This window comes from Pithys albifrons, chromosome 33 (assembly GCF_047495875.1).
Source record: "Pithys albifrons albifrons isolate INPA30051 chromosome 33, PitAlb_v1, whole genome shotgun sequence".
Lineage (NCBI taxonomy): Eukaryota > Metazoa > Chordata > Aves > Passeriformes > Thamnophilidae > Pithys > Pithys albifrons.
The window spans coordinates 532,308-549,320 of NC_092490.1; the positions used below are offsets into that span (position 1 = coordinate 532,308).

The 17,013-nt window shown below is 48.6% G+C and overlaps 2 protein-coding genes across 2 annotated transcripts in view; one reads left to right on the forward strand and one right to left on the reverse strand.

The window, feature by feature from the left end:
• LOC139684162 (uncharacterized) overlaps window positions 1-17,013 on the reverse strand; it is a 1,455,962-nt gene that overhangs the window by 496,046 nt on the left and 942,903 nt on the right. The window contains 1 exon segment of the mRNA XM_071579763.1: window positions 6,003-6,674. Within this exon segment, the coding sequence (XP_071435864.1) occupies window positions 6,003-6,674 (672 nt within the window).
• The window catches only part of LOC139684161 (uncharacterized), a 1,434,678-nt gene that overhangs the window by 434,614 nt on the left and 983,051 nt on the right, over window positions 1-17,013 (forward strand).

Here is a 17,013-nt window from a genome sequence, read left to right on the forward strand (position 1 = left end):
TCCTGGCTCTGCTCTGAGCCACAGAGAGCTGAGTGCCTTTAAATCTTTCCTTGTTTCAAGGCTTTTCATATTTTCAGTGAAAAGCATGAAAATTTATAACTTCAGGTAGAATATTCTCCATGAATTGTGGTTGAAAATATAAAAACACAGAGAAAATTATTCCAAGGACATGTTCAGACTCTCTGCTGCAGAGTCAGGAGGACAAAGCCTGATATTTTTATAAATGGTGTGTTACATTTCACCTGCCTCCTGGTGGTCAGAGCTGTCACAAAGAAGCTCCATGTCCCCAGTGCAGCAGAGCAAAGCTGAGGCCTTGGCAGCACATGGGCAGAGCTCCTGCTGCTCACACCACCCTCACCCAGCACTGACCAGAGAAGGAAATGCATTTCTATCTGAGGGAGATTTATCTGAAAACTGGTGTGACTTTGTCAGAGGAATCTGTCTTCATTGCTCCCTGTCCTTTGCTTTTCCTCAAGTTTCTTTCCCTTTGGACCTGTGATATGGCCCCAGGACAGCACAGCCCCTCCCTCTGCAGGGCAGCACTTCCAGCTCAGGGCCCTGCAGGGATCACAGGGTGGGAGCCAGGACCGACTGCTCAGGCTGGAGTGGACACACTCACCTGGGAAAGGGGATGCCCTGGAGAAGAGCAAGGGAGCATTTCTGTGCCTGCAGGGAGAACTCCCTGGTGTCTTGGTTTGGGGCCCAGCTGGAGGTGAAGCCCCAAAAAGACACTCGCTCAGCCTCCCCTCTCTCCCCACTCCAGCCCAGTGGAATGGGGAGGGCAATTAAAGTGAAACTTGTAGGTTGAGGTAAGAACAGTTCAATATTTGAAATCAAAATAAAGGACAATAGTAATGGTAAATAATATATAGTAATGATAATAAAAGGAGAAAATACAAGTGTTACACAATGGAATTGCTCACCACCCACTGACCAATGCCAGACTCCCCTTCCCAAACCCCCGTCAGCCATTTCTGGGTAACTATCCCCAGTTTATATACTGGGCATGACATGTTGTGCTGTGCAATAACTCTTTGGCCAGTTCAGCTCAGCTCTCCCAGCTTTTTTATTTTGGGAACCTCCTCATGGCAGAGCAGGAGACACAAAGGAAACAACAAAACAGAGTCCTTGACTTGGTATAAACATGACATGGCAAACAACCAAGCATCAGTGTGTTATCAAAAATATTCTCCTTCTGAATCCAAAACAGCTCTTGAGGGGAATTAACTGCATCCCAGCTGAAAGCAGGACAATGTCCAGCCCTTACTCCATCCCTTTTATGTCATGCCAGGTCTCACACTTCCAATTCCTCATCACCTTGCCCAGTTCTCTCTTTTGATAGACACACACACAGACATCACTCCCCTAGGAAAATGAACAGCTCTGTCAGGAGGTCATAAAATGGCCACAAAAGTGTCTGTTGAGTTCACTCAGGCCATGACTTTGGCCTCCATCCCTGGGAACAGTCTCTCAAGAAGCAAAGCTGGTGTGGGGTGCTGGACTGTTGCAGGTTGTACATTGGAGTCAGTTCTGATTCCAGCAGTGCTGCACTAGGCCAGTTTTAGAACAGTTCCCTCTTCCTTGAGGTGAGGACAATGATCAGAGGTATATCAAGGCTGAGATGTCCAGAAGAGCTGTGGGTGAGATTGATGGCATGAGGTGCTCAGGGGGATGATGCTCACCCAGCCAGCACAGAAGGGATAATGCCCAGTGTTGGATAGTTATCAATGCCATAGAATTAATCCATTGGCCATTCTCACCCCAAATCCAGTCCCCTCAGGGCACACAGCAGAGTTCCTCTCCTCCCACATCACTCCTCAATTGCACCCAGGGCTTGGAACAAAAGCAATCCCTGGTGGGTTTGCCTTGGCCTGTGAGAGGAACAACCCTAAACATTTTGATTGGGCAGACTCAATGTTATTGGCAGATTCCCCCAGCGTGGACTGACCAGGTGGCCTTTGCTAAATGTGCATCCCAATGTTTGCAGGTCCCACCACCCATTGCCCTCCATGTGCTCTTTCCCCCTATATTGCACACTTGGATCTTCCCAGAAGCTGCTGCATGGCAGGGCATGGGATTCACCCACTCAGAGCCAGGGTCTTGGACCCAGGTGTCTGTCAGGTTGTTTTGGAAATGAGTTCCATGGTCTGATTCAATTCTTTCAGGGGTTTCATGTCACCATCAAATTTCCTCCTCCAGTCCCAGGACAGGGTTCCAGGTAGTTCCATGGGACACAGGGGATGTTTCCAGCTTTCCTGTGATTTTTCTACCACCATAAGCACGTGACCCTTGCTGTGAAGGTTTTGGGGCAGTGTGATAGTCAGTCAGCCAGGCCTGCCCTTATTTCTATTCCAGTCATCATCCTCCATCCCAGAGACGCTCCACCTGCTTGGCCTGTGTAACTGCAGCACATTTCACATTCATGGATACCCTGTGCAACAGTGCCCATGGCTAAGCCCACCCCTCAATCACAAGCCCATCCAAATGTTCCATCTCTGCCTTGATGGCCCGAGGTGTCCTGGGCCCAGGGAGCCAGAAATAATTCCCCCTTGTGCTGCCAATGCCAAGGCACCTGAGCCCCTTCAATGACAGCAGCCTGAGCCACCTGATGGTTGTTCTGCTGTTCTTCAGGGGCCTGACTCTTGGGTACAGGAGCACTCCCATGACACACCATCACAGGAGGTGCTCCACCCTGGCACTGATACCTTTGCAAAAAACCAGCATCTCAGATGGGTTTTCCCCTGTGCTGCCAGTTCTTCTGCTGCCATTGCTGTACCCACCCCACAGGGCATTTGGCACCATCAAGAATCGGAGCAGAGAAGGGATCTGCTGGAGTCCTGACCTCCAATTTCAGGATGAGAAGTGACAGGGAGCAACCCCGGAGGTTCAGGGCAGCAGCCTGAGGTGATGGCGGGGCAGAGGGAGTTGTGCAGGCCTGGAGTGGCACAGGGGTGCCCTGTGCTGTCTCAGGAGCATCTGGACATGCCTCCTGCTGTGCCGGGGGGTGCGTGTGTGTGCCCTGCTGGGCACAGTGAGGAGCAGCAGCAGCTGCCCCTTGTGCCAGTTCTGTGACTGCTTTTGCTCTTGGACACAGAGAGGTCAATGAGGCTCCTCTTTGGCGCCAGCGGTGCCTGGGGTGGGCAGTGCCCTCTGTGCTGCTGCCGAGAGCTGGGCAGGGCTGGCTGGTTGTGTGTCTGTGACAGTGTGCCCTTGGTTCCAGCAGTTTTACACTGTCCCCTGGGTTCCAGGAGACCCTGCAGTGTCACAAAGTCCCCTGGGTTCCATGAGGCCCTGCAGTGTCACAATGTCCCCTGGGTACCAGAAGGCCCTGCAGTGTCACAATGTCCCCTGGGTTCCAGAAGACCCTGCAGTGTCACAGTGGCCCCTGGGTTCCATGAGGCCCTGCAGTGTCACAGTGGCCCCTGGGTTCCAGAAGGCCCTGCAGTGTCACAATGGCCCCTGGGAACCCTCAGGCATGGCATTTATGCCCCTGGCAATATTGGGGCACTAAAAGAGATATAAGAGATTGAGCCATTGCAGAGTGTCCAAAGGAGGAAATCAAGATGGGCAAGGGCCTGCAGGGGATGTGTGTGAGGAGCAGCTGAGGGCACTTGTTGTCTTTAGCTGCACAAGAGGAGACAGAGGAGACACCTCATTGCAAGTAAAACTTGCTGGGCAGGGGCAGAGGAAGGGCAGGCACTGATCTCTGCTCTGTGGGGACCCGGGACAGCACCCAGGGAATGGCCTGGAGTTGTGTCAGGGCAGGCTTAGGTTGGATCTTCGAGAGAGGTTCTTCCCCCAGAGGGTGGTGGGCACTGAACAGGCTCCCCATGGCAGTGGGCACAACCCCAAGGCTGCCAGAGCTTCAGGAGTGTTTGGATAATGCTCTGAGGCACAGGGTGTGACTCTTGGGGATGGGACTGTGAAGGACTTAGGATCGGACTCCATGATCCTTCGGGGTCCATTCTCACTAAGCACATTCTGGCATTCTGTGACACCAGCTGGGCTGATCCCAGTGAACAAGGAGTCTCATACCCCCAAAAAATACTGTGGATGCTCCCAGTGTGGGGAGGAGTTCCAGCCCCACCCCAAGAGGTTTGGAGGAAGGGGAGGGACCCTCCTACAGGTCAGATGTCAATGAAATGTGGGTCCCCAACAAAGCCACTTCTAACACCTCAGAATTGGGGATTATAACCCCCCTCAGTTCCCAATGGAGTCATGGAGTCACTGCAACCCCCAGAATGAGTGTGGGGGGACTCCCAAGAGCCATTTAGAACCCCTAAACAAGATATAAAACAGCAGGATTTTTCTGTCAATAGGGTCATCTCATCCCCCCGATTGCAAGAGGGTCAACTCAGCCCAAGAAAAAGAGGAGCGAAATCTTCAAAAGATATTTAAAGCCCCTGAACTGCTGCAAAGCAGCAGAATCCCCTCAGAAAGAGTTCCCTGTGTCCCTCTCTGTGGGTTCCCACTCCAAGTGCTGATGTCACATGATCTTCACACTCCCTCACATTACCCTCCTCAGGACAGGAGGGCACCACAGAAGCTCCCTCAGTTTTTCAACACACCCCATCTCATGTTTCCCAAATCCCATTCCATTCCCCTTCAAGTCCCATCCCAACCCTCCCAATTTGCATCCAAGCCCTCCCAATTATATCCCATCGTCCCTGGGTTTGTAGCATCCCTTCTCCTGCTGATGACTCCCCCAAGTGGGTTCAAATTGGATGAAACCATTTTGGAATGGGATTGAGTCATTTCAAGTTGGCATGGAGCCATTTTGGGGTGGGATTGAGGTGTTATGAGCTGACAGATCAATCCCTCTCAGATATTGGACTGCAAAATGATGGAGAAATGTCAATCAGTCTGGACACCTCCAGTTTGGGTGAAAACTCCCACAAATCCCAACAGAACCCTGAAATCTTCCTGAATATCCCTTTGAACCCCAAATTCCTGCCCCAATTCCCAAGAGAATGATGGAAATTTAGATGTCTTTGTTAGATCTCTTTATTTAAACTTCAATTTCAGGTGATTTTAAGAGATGGAGATGGATCAAATAAAATATTCTTAAAAAAGACAAAAACCCCGAATCATGTGAATGTATATGGGGTTGGGTTGGGTGGCCTTTAGAGAATTAAAATTATAGAATTATTTAGTTTGGAAAATATCTCAAACGCCATTCAGGATTGCTTTTGGCCACCAGAAGAACTAAGTGAGAGCAGGGGAGATTTTTAAGTTCAAAAGTCAGCAAATCCCCCTTCCCAATGAATTTCACACATCAGTCTGTGTCCCCACGTGGGATGATTCTGACTTAGCAAAATGCCAATTAAGCATTTCAGAGGAAAAGTCCCTCCTCCTCCCCCACCCTCCTCCCACCCCAAAAAAACCCCAACAAACAAACAGCAGATGATAGTTCAGTAGATTTTGGTGTATTAAACAGAATAGAGAGAAAAAGTAAAACCCAAATAAAATACAAACTACACACTAAGAATAAAAGGTAGCAAGAACAATAAGAAAAAAATTCTACTTCCCTAGAAAAGATAATAAAATGCTGGAGGGCCTTGGTTTCTCCCAAGGAGCTCTGAGCTTCACCCCAAGTTTTTGCTCATCCAGCAGGAAGAAGAAGGAAGACCCCTCCTCCCTCTCTTTTTCTATCTGAGATGATGTCAGAATATGGTAGGCAATATCATTGGCCTGTAGAAGTCAACTGGCCTGACCTGGTTCAAGTCAGCTGATTGTCCAAGGCCTACACTAGAAAACACAGCCTAAATCTGGGCCTAACAAAACCCATGACACCATGGATGTTCCTCCCCCTTTGTGAATTCAAGTGCCCACAGAGAACCAGGATGATGAGGAGAACACCAGCCAGGTGTGTTCCTAACGTGGATCACGGGGAATGTGGTTCATGAGTTCTGTTCAAAACGTGGCTCTGGAGATGGGTGATGGAGTTGGAGCAGCAGATAAAGCTCTTCCCACATTTGGGGCACGCACAGGGCTTCCCTTACTGGTGGGTGCGTTGGTGTGTGGTCAAGTTACAGCTCTGGGTGAAGCTCTTCCCACACTCGTCACACTTGTATGGCCGCTCTCCAGTGTGGATACGCCGGTGGGTGATGAGGCTGGAGTTGACATTGAATCTCTTCCCGCAGTCGGTGCAGCGGAAAGGCCTCTCCCCGGTGTGTATTCGCTGATGTACAAGGAGAATTGAGCTGGTCTGAAACGTCTTCCCACACTCAGAACACTCGTAGGGCCTCTCCCCAGAGTGGATCATGTGGTGGATGACAAGCTCAGAGTTCTGCCTAAAGCGTTTCCCACACTCCCCACAAAGATAAGGCCTCTCTCCAGTGTGGATACGCCGGTGAGTAATGAGGTGGGAGTTCTGATTGAATCTCCTCCCGCAGTCGGTGCAGCAGAAGGGCCTCTCCCCCGTGTGTGTGCGCTGATGCACGAGGAGATTGGAGCTGGTCCGACACCTCTTCCCACACTCAGAACACTCGTAGGGATATTCCCCAGTGTGGATCTTCTTGTGTTGCTTAAGGGTGGAGCTCTGATTGAAGCTCTTCCCACATTCCTCACATGTGTAAGGCCGTTCCCCAGTGTGGATGTGCTGATGACGAATCAGATCTGAGCTCTGGCTGAAGCTCTTCTCACATTCCAAGCACCTGTAGCGCTTCTCCCTTCTCTGAAGTTGCTGCTGCACCACCAGGTCAGAGCTCTGGCTCAATCTCTGACTGCCTTCCCCAGACACGTTGGGTGTTTCCTCCTCGGGTGTCTCTTGGCTCGGCTTGGAGCTCCTCTTCCTGTGGGATCGCCGTGGCTTTTCCTCCCCCGTGACTTCCTGCACCGTGGAGCTTTTCAAAACAGCCTCTGCTGTGAAGTTCTGCCCGGGGGATTGGTTCTCCGTGCTCTCCATGCTCAGCTCGGGGTCTGGGGCAGGAAGGAACAAGGACACTCAGGGCATTTGCCTCCGGCCCACAGGGAAGGCCAAGGACATCCCCCCAACCTTGGCCCTGGCAGGACGGCGTCGGCAGCGGGGTTGTCCTGCAGCCGGGGCCATGCTGGGCTGGAAGATGCAGCACAAGAGAGGGACAAAGGGGCACTGACTTCCTCCTCACCTGCCTGGGGCTCCCGGGGCATTTTCATCTTCCTCGCAGCCTCCTTCTGCATCCTTTCAATGTTTGGAAAGGAGAAATCCTATTCTGGGGTAAAAAACCGACATGTTAGCATATTGGTTGGGGGTTCCTACTCTCAAATCTATCTCTAGAAAGACACCCGTGTCCCAGTTTGAGATAATTTGCAAGAGGGAGTCACCGTGGAGAGAAGTCTCCTGCCCCAGGATTCCCTACTCAGGTGTCTGCAATGCAGAGAAAGTGGAGAAACACATCTTCTTTACCAAGAAGAAATGCTGAAAACAACTCATGAACTGGGCTAAACAAACTCAGGAGGAGAAACTTCCCAAACCCAGCCCACTCTGTCCAGTCAAGTTAGTGCCCAGCCTCCCCCTCCAACAAAACACACATGGCCACAGCACAGAGACAGAATGGCCCCCCTTCCATAGGATTCACCTTCCCCACACCCCAAAACCCTGGCAGGAACCTTGAGAGTCAGCACTGCAGTCAGGCTGTGCTGCTGGGACAGGCAGTCAAGGCAGTGGTCCTCACCCAGTGGTGTCTGTGGTCCTGTCCCAGTGATGATTACAGCTTAGATCCTTCCACAGGGTGGTGGAAGCTCCAAGTGGGGAGGTGTGCTGGTTTAAAGGGAAACTGGCAGGAGAAATGAACACAACACAAAGGAGATTATAAGTCAGAGTTACAATTTGATGAAAGTATTACAAGAAATGCAATGGCACAAAGTGAAAAATTGGGTTTAACCCACAAAAGCCCTACAGTATAACCCAGCCCCCTGGGGCACAAGCACAAAGGGGTTTCTTACCCCCTGTGCTGAACCCTGTGTGGCTCCCCCAAGTCCAAAGGAAAAGTCCAAAGTGGCAAACCTGTTGGTGCAGCTGACAGTTGCAGTCTGGTGGAGAGTGGTGGTCACAGACTGGTTGAAGGTGGTGGTCTCCTCCTGTCGAGGTGTTGGTCCTCCTCTCAATCCGACGAATGTCCCCTGAGGTCTTGCCCCAGGATATGTACCCCAGGGAGCAGCCAGTCCCTCCCCCTGGGCGGGGAGTCACACAATGGGTGATTAACTCTGTAAGTCAGGGGGTATTTTGGAACTGTTGATGGCCCATTAGCAGCCACGCCCCCTCAGGCTGGGTGTCAAGGTGCTAACGACTCCCTGCAGGGGAGTTATCCCAGCTCTTATCTCACAGATGTCTTTCCCACCCAGCTCCCAGCCTGAGGGGTCAGGGCAGCTGCTGCAAATGCTCCATTGTTAACAGCTTTTGGGAAATGAAGAGAGGGTGTGGATTACACAGCTTTGATCATTCACACAGGGATAAACTGGTCCCACCTGCTGAACTAGGACATGTAAGACAATTTTTAATTTTTTATTTAAAATTTTCAGGTACACAATGAGCAGCATCAGCCAAGATTTCTAAGGGACTGAGGAGCCCTTTTCCTAAACTGTGCTCATCAGGGAGAGTTTCAAATCACTCATTTTGGATTTAGGTTTATTAAATGATTCTCATTCTCGATGCTTTTTTTTGGCCATCACCTACAGAATTGCTGTTGTGGATAACATTGATTATAGGAAAGCAGAAGAGAAGCAAATGGAAAGACAAATGAGAGCAAAAGTTATTTCTCTCTTTCAGTATTCTCTGAACTTTTTATACTAGTTTTCTGCATTTGTGGAAGGGTTCAGTGTCCTCTCTCCTGTGAGGGAGGGTAAACACTCATTAAACACTGATAATGTTCTGGCTGAGCAAAGGCAGAAGTGCAAGACCAAGCTTCAGCCTGCTGAGAGCTGAGGTTTGGCACTGGCTGCCCCAGAATTCCATAGAGAAAATAAGAAAAGCAATAATAATTTTAAGGTGGGATTGAGCTATTTTCAGTGGGATAGAGCTGCTTTGAGGAGACAGATCAATCCTTCTCAGCTTTTGGGGTGCAAAGCTGTGAGAGACTGGAATGTTGATGGTTCATGGCTCCAACACTCTCCAGCTGAAAAAGCAGTGGGTGCTTTGCTACCCATGGGCAATGGAAACACCGAGGAGCGGAGGGGGGAAAACCCACCCCTGGAGGGGACAGGCTGGGCTTGGAGCTAGAAAAAGAAAGTGGGATTTTTATGCTTTTCTATCACTACAGACAAGAACCAAAACTGCTCCAAACCTACTTTCCATGCACACAGAACTGTTCTAAACCCTACATCTTCAGATATATTGATAAAGTAAATCTAATCTTCCCCATGGGGTGGATTAAAAAGTATTTGGGTCGTCCTCACCTTCAAGGGTCAGGTCAGGTGCTGGACATGGAAAAAACTTCTGGCAGCTGCTCACAGAACCCCTCCCTGAAGCCCCTCCCACTACCAAAACCTGGTCTAGCTAACCCAATGCACTGCCCAGCATGGAATACCCAGAATGTGGATCTGCAGGTCTGTGCCCAGCATGGATCACCTGGAACGTGGGTCACCAGGTCTGTGCCCAGCATGGATCAGCCGGAATTTGGGTCATCAGGTCTCTGCTAAACAGGGCTCACAAGGAATTTTGGTTATCAAGTCTTTAACCACTTTGTCCACTGATGCTTGAGGAGGTGTGAGCTGCTCTGAAACCTCTTTCCATATTCCAAGCACTTGCAGGGCAGTTCCCAATGTGGATGTGTTTCATCAGCTTAAATACTGCAGAGAAAAAAAACCCAACACTTTAGGTTCAAATATTTTCTCCAAACAAAATTAAAACTTTTACAAGTTAGTTGGTTATACCAAAACCTGTTTCTTTTTTTTTTGGTTCTTTTTTTCTCTTTTTTTTTTTTTTTCATTTTTTATCTAATTGTTAAGAGGTGCAGAAAGAGATAGAAAAAGTTTGGGTTAAATCCAAGGTTGCTTTTAGAAGCTAAGAAAAATCTTACCACCAGAAGCTACTTTTTTCCTTAGATACCCTGTGGGGGAAAACAGTTTCTACCTTTTTTGTTTTCCTTCTGTTTCTCTGGTACTTCTGATAGATATCTCTGGCCCCAAGAGGCTTGGAATGCTGTCTTTGGATATGTAGAGTTGTTGCTCAGGAGAAGCTGTTTTAGCCTTTCTGGGCTGAGCAAAGTGGGGTCCTTCTGAGGAGGTGAGAGAGGGGGAATTAGGGAGAGATTTTCCATTATGGTAACTGGTTTGCTCTCTTTCCTTTTCCCTCCCTGAATTCTCAAGGTGCCTTCTCTGAGTTTTCATAGTGTTCCAAAAGGTTTGTACGTGATTTTTGGCAGGCAGCTACGAGCCCAACAGCAGGAACCTTTATGGCAGGCAGGCTCCAGCAGGATGCTCTGGCAGGAAGTTTATTTGGGAGCTTTTAGCAAAATGTTGACAGAAAACCTTTCAATAGGATGTTTTTGGCAGAGAAAGAGTGGAGGAACATTGTTCCTTGTAATTGTGTATCATGTGAGTGTCACAGGGGACACACAGGAGTCCCCACTGATCCATCCTGGGGCTGGTTCTGCTCCTTCCAACCTCGCCTCCTTCCCGCGGGGTCCCGCCAGGTCTGTTTCCCACTGCCCCCTAATAAATTGAACTGGTAAGAACTGGGAAGCTTTACTGGGAAAAGTGGAATCAGGTGGTGTTAGACTAAAAGCCGGGACTGTAGGGACATGACACCCCTCTGAAATCAGCACAGGGATGGGGGTGGATGGTTCATGCTGGGCCCAAGGCCACAGAGAGGGTCTATGGCTGCTGATGGCTCAGGAGCTTTGTGGGGAGAGAACAGGGGGTGACACTGAGGTGGGGGATCCCCTGGGAGGGCACACATGGGGGTAGGGACAGGACCCCAAGCAACCCACTCCCTTTCTGGCACAGGGAGAAGCTGATCCCCAGCACAAGGAAGATGAACCCAACACGAAGCCCCGGATCCCTGTCAGTGTCTTCTGCAGGCAGCACATGGCAGCTCTGATAGGTCTGGGGGGGTCTGGACCTTCCAAAACTTCTCACTGACCCTCCAAGACATTCCCAAAACCCCTGCCCTTGGCCCTCAACTCACCCAGGACCATCTTGATCCTCCTCCCACCCCCTTCAGGATCCCATTCTCCCACGCCTCCCCCCCCACACATCCTAACTAGGATGATCCAATCTCACTCCCAGCAACCACAGGGTTCCCCCAAACCCCTTCTAATTCTTCTCAACCCTACAAGGACTCCCAAACGCCATTCCCAATCCCTTTCTAGTCAACCTTGGCTGTTCCATATTTCCCCTCTAATTGATCTCTGGACCATTAAAAACCCCTTTCCAGTATGCCAGGTCTCTTAATCCCCTTCTTAGTATCCCCCAAGAAACCCAAATCCATTCCAGTTTCACTCCTGGCTTCCCATACCCCCTTCCATGACTCTCTAAACCTTCTCTGTACCAGTCCATTCCCTCCCCAAACTGCCCTGAATTACCACGAGGCTCCCAAAACTGCCTGCCAGTTTCCCAAGGCTTCCCCAACCCCCTTGCCAATTAGTCCCAGGATCCCCAGCCTCCCTCCAAGTTGCCAGGCCCTACCCCAGTCCCAGGTGAGGGGGTGCTCCAGGCTGATGTGTGCCACCCAGCAGGTGAAGGTGATCCTTCCTGGGGGGGGATTTCCAGAATCACCAGCAGCTGGTGGGTCCACTCATTATTGGGGACCATGTTGGTGGCCACCAAGAGCTCTGAGAGCTCCTGCCCACCCTGGAACCACCTCACCTGTGCCTTGGCAGGGTAGAAATCCATCCTGGAGCAGAGCAGGGGCCTGGGCATGCTGGGAGCTGAATAGAATCAGTGACGTGGAAAAACTGGTGGGCACTGGAAGAGAAGCAAGAGGGCTGCAGGGACACTCAGAAGGACTGGGAATGGTCTGGAAAGGGTTGGGAGGGGCACTGAGAGAGACAGGAGACATGGGGTGACACATGAGGGTCCCTGTTCCTTATTCATTCTTGGGGTCTCCTCTGTCCTCCCTCCCCAACCCCGGACCTGCCAATCTCTGCTGTTTGGGCAGGATCGTTTCCCATGCTGAGGCTCCTGGGTCCAGAGGAGGAAGGAGAAAAACAGGTTTGGTGCCCAGGATTGTGTCAGAAGGTTCAACAGCCTGGGGGGTGTGTGGTGGCCTGGGTGGTTTCTCTCTGCCCTTGGCTGTGGGGTCTGCAGGGAGCAGTTTCTCCTGCCCTGTTTTCACCCTGGTGCACTGCTGGGCCCCTGGGCAGGTGGATATTTCTGACCTGGGGTGTTCTCACACACAGCAGATGTGTGTGAGGGACACTGAGGTGTGTTCTCCTTCCTCAAATCCTGTGTCTTGGACATACCTGGTCCTTTCCTGGGGCATCTCCTGCCAAACTGAGTCCTTGCCTGATTGCACAAGAGCAGAAACCGGGTCATTTGCAGTGGCACTTGTTGGGGGACCTGCCCTGGTCCCTGTGGCTCTGCCTGTGGGGAGAGGAAGGGTCTGGGGATGTTTGCTCTTCCAGGATCCCAGTTCTTGGGGTACAACTCTGTATTTGGTACCACAGTGAACTTCTCTGATGAACGCTGAAAAAGATTTGCAAGTGTGAAAAATTCCCAAGTAGGTTGATAGACAAGGAACAGAGCTGCATTTTGGAAGATGTGAAAAAAACTAAAAGTATATATTGTTCAGTAACACCACAGGGCCCACCCAAACACTCAGGCTACAAGCTGGGTGATAGAGAACCCTGGGAGGCACAGGAATGTTTGTGTCTCCACACTAATGACTCAGCTGTGATAACTGTGATAACTCCCCTCTGGAGAGCCATCAGCACCTTCACACCCACTCTGAGGGCTCATCTCTGCTAATGGGCCATTAGGGGCTGGAACAATAGGCAGCTCCAATAACCCAGACCATCAAAGACTTCAAACCAATCCCATGACTTACAGGGTCAAATCACCCATTGTGAAAGTCCCCACCCTGAGTGAAGTACTGGGCTTTTCCAGTAGAATCTGAGCACCCAAAATCTTTGGAGTTTGGGGTTTCTGATACCACTAGTTGGATCCAGGTAGGGACTAATAACAAAACTGGGCTGCAACTGCCACTCTCGACCAGACTGTGACGATAATCCTCACCAACAGGTTTCCCTTCCTTTTACTGTTGACTCAGAGGCATCACGTGGCATTCAGAAGGGTGGCTGATGAACACAATAATGTTCATGCCCCAGGGGGGTGTGTTATACAACTGGATTTTTGAGGCTTCAAACAAATTTCTTTTGTATCATTACATTTATTGTAATCTTTCAAATAAATTCCATCCCTGACTTTTGATTTTCCTTGATTTGTCTTCATTTCCCCCAACTGTGTAACCTTTAAACCATCACACACATTTATGACCTTCATTACAGAAGTTCACTGTGGTACCAAATATAGACTTGTAACACTTGCATATGGGCTGCAGTTCTTCCATCACCTTCTTTGGCAATGAAATGCAAGTTAGAAGATTCTAAGGCTTATTGAATAAAGCAGCAGTCTGTCACCTGCCAGACTGATTCCTGTCTTAGTTTTAACTTTCTTTATGTTATAACTTTGCTATTAGTGTGTTTCTAAGCAGTGAGGAATTTGTGTAACCTGAAACTGCTGTACTATGTCTTGGATAAAAGGAGAAACTTTGTTCTGGAGCCTGAAAGTTCAGGTCAGGATTTAAAACACCACACATTCCTGAAGAATAGATCTATATATGAATTTGTTTAGAAATTCTTGTCTTGATCTTTCAAACTCCATCTGGGTTGAATGATATTGCTATGAGGTCAAGATGTTTGCCCACAGGTCCAGTTCTTGAATTTCTCTTTCATTCTGTGGTCTGGAAGAGAGGAGACTGATGACTGCTACCAGATGGATTTGTAGCCAAAAGAACGAGCATGGCACAACCAGCACTGTACTCACCTTGGTTTTGTTCTTAGTTTTGTTCAGTATTCATTAAAAAGTGTTTAAAAAGTGGATTATTGATGAGATTTCCAACTAAAAGCACAAAAAATTGGTGCTGTGCTCTGAGCAGTTGCTGCAAATGATCCATTATTAACAGTTTATCAGAATTGCTACAGAGTGAGCAGAATATACAGTTTGGGTTATCCCCACATAGTCCATACTGGTCCCAGCCCTGTAACTGGGGCAGTGTATTAATCCATTGGACTCTCCGTTTTGCTGGATCCTCACCCCTGAGAAGACCAGAAAACCGGGACATGCTGTTATTTTGGTGCAGTGAGAGCAGCGTTATGTTCTTGCCCCAAAGTGCCTTTGACAGCAGCAAAGTTTCTTCTGAGGGACCTGTGGAGACTGAGGGCTCTTCTGTAGGGACTCCTGAAATCTGGCAAACTGCCTCAGATTCTCTCTGAGGGAGGTTTTGTGGTTTCTTTTGCAGGAGCTTTTACAGTGCAGGGCCCTTGTGGGCAGCCAATGGAAAGAAATTATTTGGTTATCCTTCCTTTAAAAATTTCTTAGTCACTCCTCTGTGCTGGGGTGGAGGTGGCAGGAGAAAATGTGGAGAATGAAGGAGTGGTTACACAGAAATCTGAAATAATCCTGTCTTTGCAAGAGCAGCAAAAAACATGGTATTTCCAGAAAAAGGAAGAATTAGGCCAAAAGGCTGCAGTGGGAGCATTGCTTGCTGCTGAGCTCCAAGACAGGCTGCAAATGGTGGCACTGCTTTGCTGCTGAGCATGGGCATGTCTGAGAGATTCAGGTGGAGCTTTGGAATGTGCAGGAGAGAGGGACAATCTTACAGGGAGATTTGCAGGATGTAGAACCCGTAACAAAGCCTTGTAACTCAAACTTCCTGTGTTCAGGGGAGGAGCTGAGAGACTGTGAGCCAGTCTGTTGTGGTGAGAAAGAGCAAAACATCAGGTTTGCATTGACAGCTGATGATGAGGAAGGAGCAGATTGAGCCTTAATTAAAGCTGAAACCACCAATGTGTGCCAGGGTCAGCAGAGTGCTGCTAAACTGGCACCGAGTGCAGCTCCCAAGATATCAAAGCCTGGCCCTGGATCAGGGGAGATGGAAATCCAGTCATTATTAATGCAGTGGGATGCTGAGGGGCTGGAGCCACTTCCCAGGTGGCACAAAGTTAAACCACTGGAGCAAACGGAGCACGTGTTATCTGCCCAACTGATAAGGTCAGTTCATGGCTCCAGGGTGAGGAGCTGAAATCTCCTAAAACCCCTCAATGAAACCCAGCACAGGTGGCAGCTCTTGCTGAATTTTTACAATCAGTCTCACTGCCTCTGAACAGGAAATTAATGGGAGGAGACCCCCTGAAAAGATGGGGCAAACAACAACAGCAGTGCAGAGAGCAGTGCATGGAAGAGGAGCTAAAACTCCACCTGAGAGATCCCAAGTTCATGCAATTGAACCACTTGATTCACTAAGGAGTAACTTGTCAGAGAGGATTGTGTTGTTTTCTTTTTTCAGGAATTCCAGCACTCCCCACTGAAGATCAAAGGAACCATCTGGGACTGGGGGAACTGCCAGCAGATGGGCAGGAGAAGGCTCACAGAAAGCAGCCAAGGGGTGATGAGCATCTTTCCCTCAGGATGTGTCACCTTGTGACTGTCAGCATTTCAGACTCAAGTTGCTGCTTTAGGAGCATTATCCCAGCCTGTCTTTCAATAATCAATCTGTAGTGGGCCAAATTTTCCCTTTTCTTTTTATAGTGACCTGCCAACATGTGAGATGAAGCTGTTTGGAATCAACAAAACTTTTTTTTGCCCCAAAATCTGTAACAATATTTTTGTTGTTTGTTGGTGTTTTCATTGAGTGGGATGCATTGGGAGATCAAATATTAGCGGGACTATATTTAAAAACCCTTTTATTAATTGTTATTTAAATTTCCTAAATTAATTTACTCTTTATATTAAAAAAAAAGGAATGGAGTGGAATAATCACTTAGTCTTCTCATATGGAGAGATACTTACAGTTCAACCACTTGAGAAATAAAAATATCAACCCAGTTTAATTTGGAAGTTTGAACAAGAGATTTTGCATATTTAAAGTCATACAAATATGTAACAATATTCCCAGTTCTTCCTCAGAGGTCTTCACATTTATTATGATGATTTGTCTTAATTTTACAGAGATTTTCACATGTGAACTAAAAGATCTTAACAGAATAAAAGAAACTATTCCATGGTAAATGGTTGCGACCCCCTTCCTGAATCAGAAGGAGTTTCAGCTTTGGACTGCAAATGGGACATGGATAAAATACAGGAAAACCTTTTCCCAGCTCCCAAGACCTGTAACCAGTTTAGGGAATACTTGCACTCTGCACCACTGACATTTCTCACTTGTGGGTGCAGCTTTGTGGAACATTAATTGGAAAGGAATGTTGTGAAGATATATTGTGACAGAGAAGAAAATCCCAGAAAAATCATCCTGGACACTGTTTTGGGGGATCCTCAGCACCAAGGAGACAGCAGATCCAGAGCCACAGGACACCACTGGGTTCCATGGAGTGGGGATACATTTCCTGTTTTAACTTTTCTCTGTCACTCTCTTTCCCTCCCCCTCCCCTTTTCCCTATTTCTTCCTATTTCTCTTTCTTTGCCTCACATTTACTCTTAAATAAAATCCATACTCTTGACTTTGGCATCTGATTCTTTTTGCACCTTAATTTGGGGAGAGGCATTTCTAATAATTTTAATAACTGGATGATAACCCCAATCACAGCCCCTTCACAGCACAGATGGAGAGAAAGTCCCCACAGTGCACCTGAGAGGTGTGTCAGGGGAAACCGTGTGGATCAGTCCTGTCTCAAGCAAAGGCAAACCCATCTGTGGGATTGATTTTGCTCCAGGACAAAGTTGCACTTGGTGGGTAATTCAGAAAAACGGGGAAACATGGTGTGTACCTGAAGAGGACCTATTTGTGGTGTAAAACTGTCTGTTCCATTGTTCCTATTTGTGTATAATATTGGATAGAGAGGTGCAGAGTTAATGTGT